Raw genomic sequence first — 7,665 nt, forward strand, 5'->3', positions numbered from 1 at the left:
GCACCTGGGGAGAGCCAGATGCATGTTTATGGACAGAGCCAGTTGCCGCTTCCTGGGGAGAGTCAGGACCCAGATGTGGGGGAGAGCTGGCTGCCCCGCGAGGGGGATGATGTGATGTTGGGGCTTGATCAGTTAGCACATGATGTCCCCCAGGATATGCCTTCGGATGACGATCATGATGATGAGCATCACCCAGAAGATCAGGCAGGCGAGGAGCATGCTGGTGACCCAGCGATCGAGCACATAGCGTTCGACCATATTCGGCTGATGGGTAAGTACATTTGTATACATCATTATAAACTAATTAATTTAGTAAGTTCGTATAATATTTAAATTGAATTTTTAATTTATTGATATAATTAAGTTATTTAGTGTTCATATATTAACGTTTTATATTTATTGACTAGGGTATAACCCAGACGGGAGCATATATTTTGAGGTGATTAAGGACCCTGAGAGAAATTGGGTGCTCCCGAGGGGTAAGAAAGTTGTGTTGCAGTACAATGCTGCAACACAACCAGTGGGACGAGCATGCAATCGTTATAGACGGGCTGCGGGCAAGCTGTTACGGAGCGGGTCCCATATTCACTTGCGGGACAAATGGGGAAAGGTAGATAAACAGGTTAAGCAGGCTATGTGGGATGCCATAATGGTATGTGTATGAAACTAATATATGTATTTTGTGAAATTAAAGTTAAGATGATTTTTTCTTTATTGAACTGCTAAAATTAATCATTAGATTGAATGTGCAGCAAGAATTTTATGTACCCGTATCCGTCGACCAGCGCCTGGCACAGAATGAATTCTGGGGTGATATGGGCCGTAAGCACCGTTCGTGGAAGTCGAAGTTGAGGACCTAGCTAAATATTCGAGACGGTGACACGCCATTGACAATACGTGCGAGAATGCCAGAGACCTTTTTTGATAAGTATGACTGAACGGATGTGGAGGACGTACTGCACGAGTGGTGCACAAAAGTAAATGTGGTATGTAGGTCTTTGAATGTATTACTATAATATTGTGTTTTTTTAATAAACAGTTCATTCAATCATAACACATAAGTAATTAAAAGTATCAATTCTGACATTTTTTTTGGGAATGTTCAATGTAAAGGAGAGGTCTGAACGAATGAAGCGGCTGCGGGAGCAGCAAGACATCCCCCATAGTCTGGGGTCCAAAAGTTATGCCAGATTTAATCACGATGAGGTATGGAACAATATGTAAAAACCCTAATTCTTATTTGTGCGTAATTGTTCTTTCTTAACGTTAAATGAATATCCAATGTTTGTTATATATTTATACTGTATGGCGACAGGCATCTATATCTGGCAGGCCCCCACTCGCGCCCAGTCTTTTGTGAAGACGCACACAAAGAAAGACGGCACTTACCTGAACGAGCGGACACGGGACCTATGCGTATGCTACTGTTATAGGTTATCGATTATTATTAGTTATGCGTGTGATAAAGTATTTATTAATTACCATTGTTTTGTATGTTGATGACGTACAGGAGCGGATGACACAGAGTTTGTCCACTGATCCTGCTGCCTCGGACCCCGTCTCATCAGATACGGTGCGTTGGGCACCTGGCGACGCGTACGAGCAAGCGGTTGGGCGACCCGAGTATGCGGGTAGGGTTCGGCAGGTTAGGCCGAACGTTACTCCTGTTCGCGGGACTTGTTTCTCGTATAGGGGCCGCACACGGGGGGGACCGGCCGAGGGCACGTCTCAGGATTGGGCTGCTCACAAAATTGCGGAGTTGGAGGGCATAGTGCGGGCCGAGAGAGAGCGGGCTGACAGCATGGAGCAGCGCATACGACAGATTGATGATATGGAGCAGCGCATGCGACATTTTGATGCTATGGAGCAGCGCATGCGACATTTTGAGGCCTTCATGTCCTCTACAGGATTATCGTTCGTATGCCCTGGTGCTCAGCAGTCTTCACCTGCACACGTCGGTAGTACGTCATCTGTTAGTAGTGCGCCTGCAGGTATGGTTCATATTATGTATACACTTAGGTTTATTTTTAATTTGTTCTCATTACTTGTTTAAATTTGCATATAATATTATGTAGGTTAATTATTTTTACTACTTGCAGGTAATGCGACAACGGTTGGTCCGTTGTCGCCTTCTGGACAATTGCTGAGCCAACAATCCCCTCTCGGGACTCCTTCGCCCGTTACACCATCTCTTGCGGGACAATCGACAGTTGGCGAGCTCACGCCCGGGACTGCACCTCGTGATCCGCAGAGACGTCCTCCAGATTTGTAGATATTTTGTGTATTTTTTTTTTTTTTTTAGTACCGAATAACTTTATTAAATTAAGAATCTCAAATTTGTTGATATTGTTGTGTAAGTAGTTATATATAGTAATGAATATATTTATTAGTACATGGTATTCGAATTTTTTAAAAAAGTTGTTTTCATTAATTTGTGCAATTTGATTTTGTGATATTTTTGGATAAAATAAATTTGGAGAATTTTAGTAAAAAATAGGGGTAATTACCTTTTCCCCCCATGAACTACCGGTCAATGTCATTTTGCCCCCATGAACTACCACTTCGACCAAAAAAGAGCATCAAACTACAATTTTTATACACGTTGCCCCCTTCCGTCAGGAATTCCGTTAATTTTGGATGGAATATGCCATTTTTTACCGTTAATTTTGACTTAAAGACCAAAATACCCTCTACAGTAATTAATAAAAAATATTAAAATTAATATATTTAAAAAAAAAAAAAAAAAAACCAAAAATCTGAAGGAAAAGGGGTGGCTGCCGCCACCCCTTTAGGTGGCCGGGTGGCCTGAGAGCCACCCCCAGAGGTGGCTCCGGCCACTTCTGGGTGACTCGCGGCCCACCCCGGCCTAAGGGGTGGCCGCACGGCCTCCCCAGAACCTGGGGGGGCCGCGCGGCCACCCTAAGTCATTTCTAGGGTGGCCGCGCGGCCACCCAGCTTTCGGGGTGGGCCGCGAGCCACCCCAGAGGTGGCTCCGGCCACCTCTGGGGTGGCTCGCGGCCCACCCCGACCTAAGGGGTGGCCGCACGGCCTCCCCAGAACCAGGGGGGCCGCGCGGCCACCCTAGGTCATTTCTAGGGTGGCCGCGCGGCCACCCAGCTGTGGCCGGAGCCACCTCTGGGGTGGCTCGCGGCCCACCCCGACCTAAGGGGTGGCCGCACGGCCTCCCCAGAACCTGGGGGGGCCGCGCGGCCACCCTAGGTCATTTCTAGGGTGGCCGCACGGCCTCCCCAGAACCTGGGGGGCCGCGCGGCCACCCTAGGTCATTTCTAGGGTGGCCGCGCGGCCACCCAGCTTTCGGGGTGGGCCGCGAGCCACCTCTGGGGTGGCCGGAGCCACCTCTAGGGTGGCTCGCGGCCCACCCCGACCTAAGGGGTGGCCGCACGGCCTCCCCAGAACCTGGGGGGGCCGCGCGGCCACCCTAGGTCATTTCTAGGGTGGCCGCAAGCCACCCCAGAGGTGGCCGGAGCCACCTCTGGGGGTGGCTCGCAGGCCACCCGTCCACCTCAGGGGTGGCAGCAGCCACCCCTTTCATTCAGTCTTTTTTTTTTTTTTTTTTTAAAAAAAAAAAATGAGGGTATTTCAGTCATTTTCAAAATTGAGTTAGGGCATTTTCGTCTTTGCATGAATTAGACTGACAGAAGGGGGCAAAGTGTGTAAAAATGGTAGTTTGATGCTCTCTTTTGGTCGAAGTGGTAGTTCGTGGGGGCAAAATGACATTGGCCGGTAGTTCATGGGGGGAAAAGGTAATTACCCCTAAAATATATATATATATATATATATATAAAATATATAAAAGAAATTAAAAAATAGAATTAATATATATATATATATAAAAAATATACTGCGGCCAACATCTGGCCGCGTGTATTAATGTACACGCGGCAAACATCTTGCCGCGTGTATTATTATACACGCGGCCAGATGGCCGCGTGTACATTTATACGCGCTGCTATTTGGCAGCGTGTACTAATGTACACGCGGCAAGATGTTTGCCGCGTGTACATTTACACACGCTGCCATTTGGCAGCGCGTATTAATATACACGCGGCAAATTGGCCGCGTGTACATTAATACACGCTGCCAAATGTGCAATTAGCATTGCCCAAGTCCGCCGCGTGTATGTACGCGGCTAATTACACGCGGCGAACTGTTTGCCACGTGTACAGTTACTGTACACGCTGCGAACTGCATGTGGCGATTTACAATTTTTTTTGTAGTGTATTTTGAGCAATCATATTATACCTCCCTTTAGCCATCACCCTAGACCGAACTTCCTATCTAATATGCTTCACCACGGCCTCTTCCGTCTTAGGAGTGTTCCCATGCTAAAGATCATTTCGAAGCTTCTTTGAATTGTAAACCGAAGCAGCTAAACATAATCTACAGAGATTCTCCATTAAACTTTTTCCAGTAATCTTAGCCACACACCAGTCCATCACTTTCTCCCATTCAATTTCAGGATTAATCATACAGCCATCCATAACATCTCTCCACACTCTACGGCTGAAACTACAATGGAAGAACAAGTGCTTAACACTTTCCTGATTACTATAACAGAAACGGCATAAAGTTTCTCCACCAAATCCCCACCCACACATTTTTACTTTGATGACAAGGGCTCCTTTAACAACCAACCAATGCATAAAAGCATGGTGAGTAATTGCCAAAGGAAACCACACAACCTTAAACCAGGGAACTTCTGGTTTTTTCTGTCTAAGGAACTCCCAAGTTTCAGCACATGAATAAATATCTTTCTTGGAATTCGAGAGATCGACGTTGATCAATTTCACCTATAGGAATTTTAGGCAACCGACTTTGTATTTGAACAATATCATCCGATCGAGCAGCCGGCCAGTACCACTCTCCATTTCTAATGATAGAAGAAACCCGAGCATCTACATGGCTTCCAGCATCATACATTGCTCTACAACCATATTTCTCCAATAGACACCCATCAGGATGCCAATGATCCCACCAAAGAAAAACTTGGCTGTCCCTAGCTATGGTGAACCGAATAAATTGCTGAGCAACTTCTCTAAGCTTCAACAATTTCTTCCAACTCCAAAAACAAGAGCTTGGAATGAGTATACGCCAAAAGCTTCTCCCCTTAAGCCAGGTTGTCTCCACCCAAGCGACCCATAAAGAGCCTGATCAAGTAAACAAGCTTCCATATGTGGTTTAGCATAGCTGCCCTATTCCAAACCTCCAATTGCTTGATCCCCAACCCTCCTTCCTTCTTAGGGAGACAAATATTAGCCCAAGAAACCTTAGCCTTTGCCTTTGAGTCCTTACCACTCTACAAAAATCTATTCAATTTTTGCTCAATAATACGAATAATCTTCATGAGAAGAATGAAGACTCTAGCTCAAAAAACCTGAAGACTCACAAGTACAGAATTAATAAGTTGAAGCCTACTGGCAAAGGAGAGGTGCCGAGTCAACCAAGAATCAATTCGGGCTGTAATCCTATCCCCAAGAACACTGCAATAAGCAGCCAGCAACATTTTGATAATCAAGGGAACCCCCAAATACCTAACTGGAAAGCTACCGTCATTCATAAGCATCAAATCTAGCATCTTAACCCCGAAAGGCCCTCAAAATATGCAAAGATGAGTAAATATATATATGCAAGAACATCCTTAATGATACCAAGGGAATTCAGATAAGCAGCTACAAAGATAAGTAAATCATTTGCAAAGCAAATATGAGTTAACTTCAAAGGCTGACTAGCAACCAAGAGAGCACCTCCATAGCAAGGACAAAAAGGTAGGGAGATATGGGATCTCCTTGCCTTAAACCTTTCCTTCCTTGAAAGAAACCAGCTAAGGTTCCTGTTAGAAATAAGGTGGAGTAGAAAACAGAGAGAGAGAAGAAGAAGATGAGAACACAAAGTAAATCAAAGAACTACATCTTGTCTGATTTCATTACATAATTTTGATTACAAAATACATCAATATATAAGCTAATAAAGGAGAGCACATTCACATAACATGGCATAAAATTTGGAGAGAATCAGGGAACATTGAAGAGGAAAACATGAAGGAAATCAGGAAAAATATTGGAGAGGAAAACAAGGAAGAGTCGACTCTTATAGGGCTGCTGTAGGTATCTTAGAGGATTTTATGCATGATTTGAGAATCCTTTGCCTGAATATATTTTATCATCTACTAGTTCCATTGAGTGCAATAGAATAACTTGGGCCGGAAATGCAAGTCCTGACCCAATCTACATTCTTTTCTGGAGCACCAAAACAAGTTAAACAATGAAGCCCAAAATCCGAGTTTTCCCGCGCTAGATCACCGACAGGGGATGCTGACGTGGCCAGAGAAAAGACACCTCAATGCATTTGAGTGCTGCTTGTGTCTGTGATTAATTCGATCTTGCCTGTTGATATGATGTCGTCTGCTAATTTTATTTTTGAAGTGGTAGCGCGTATAAACTAATATTATTTATAATTAAGCTAATAATTCATGTTTATTAATGCCTTAATAGTTTCTTAATTTTATATTCTTGAAATAAATTTTCTTCGAATAGGCCGACACATGCGCGCAGGGATATGTTCTTGGTGACCCAACAACAGTTCCACATGATGACTACAACTCCAGAATTTCTTTTGCACACCGCAAGACGCTTTTATCAGATGAGCTCTAGCTTGTATCCTGTAGGTACACGATGCAGTATACATGGAAAAAGTACTACTTGACATTTGCAACTGTAAAGGCAAGATTAAGTTTTTTTTTTTTTTTTTTTCTAGTTAATTATTCAGTTGTTGTATATATAATGATCATCTAAAGTAATAAGCAAAAGTTAACTCTATCAGTTTCCTCCTTGCAGGGAGGGGGCCACACAGCTCCAGAGTACAAGCCCAGTGAATGTCTTGCCATGATTGATAGGTGGTTATCTTACTACCCTCTGTAGTTAATTCTAGATTTTACCAATTTATTTTAGCTTTATATGTAAGCTTGATTTCTATGGAAATTTTTAAATAATTTTATTGGTGTAGTAAACACCAATAATGGAAGTCAACATGATCTCCAACTTCTTCGCTCTTTTCTATTTTTTCCATTTTGTTTTCTGTTCATGAAATATGAATAAGCTGATAAGCTCATATATATATTATGTCATTAGAAAAACAGATAGATTTTTATTTGGATACAAATTTCCTCCAAAATGAATCAGAAAAAATTCATCCAACTTAGGCTCTAAAAATGCCATGTGTCCCTTAATTTGTTTTCAAGAAACTATAACGGCAAATTTATCAAATAACTCATTGTCCCTCCCCTTTTCCTTACATTTTGGGAGGATAAAAAATTGATGGACCCAAATGGAAGTAAATTCTTCCCTTCGTTTCTCCTCTCTATCTTTTACTTTTTCGTTTGTTAATGTATTTTTGGAGGTTGATATTTTTTTTTTTTTAAAAAAAGTGTTCTGAAATAACATAAATGAGTTTTGAGTGTTAATGTAACATAAAGGTAAAAGTATTTTTGTGTATGAAGGTAAAACTAATTTTAAGTATTTTTTTGTTTGGGTTGTTTGTTAATATTTTTATTTTGAAAATAAAAAAAGAAAAAAAAAGGGAGAAGGAAAAGAAAAAAGTGTTATCATACAAGGTCCATTTTGCTTCCACCCTTTTCATCCTCCAATT

General features: G+C 42.6%; 2 protein-coding genes across 2 annotated transcripts; one reads left to right on the forward strand and one right to left on the reverse strand.

Moving 5' to 3' along the window:
• The first annotated feature begins 1,305 nt into the window (after nt 1-1,305).
• Nucleotides 1,306-2,365, forward strand: LOC133881239 (uncharacterized). The gene is made up of 3 exons (XM_062320173.1): nt 1,306-1,416; nt 1,511-1,991; nt 2,100-2,365. Exons 1-3 carry the CDS (start codon nt 1,306-1,308, stop codon nt 2,270-2,272), a joined length of 765 nt encoding a protein of 254 aa, XP_062176157.1. The 3' UTR covers nt 2,273-2,365.
• Nucleotides 2,366-4,346: 1,981 nt separating this feature from the next.
• LOC133881240 (uncharacterized) lies at nt 4,347-5,596 on the reverse strand. Its single transcript, XM_062320174.1, has 4 exons — nt 5,408-5,596; nt 5,225-5,317; nt 4,909-5,073; nt 4,347-4,811 (listed from the first exon to the last, which is right to left on the reverse strand). Exons 1-4 carry the CDS (start codon nt 5,594-5,596, stop codon nt 4,347-4,349), a joined length of 912 nt encoding a protein of 303 aa, XP_062176158.1.
• Between the last annotated feature and the right edge of the window lie 2,069 nt (nt 5,597-7,665).

Source organism: Alnus glutinosa, chromosome 11, assembly GCF_958979055.1.
Source record: "Alnus glutinosa chromosome 11, dhAlnGlut1.1, whole genome shotgun sequence".
NCBI lineage: Eukaryota > Viridiplantae > Streptophyta > Magnoliopsida > Fagales > Betulaceae > Alnus > Alnus glutinosa.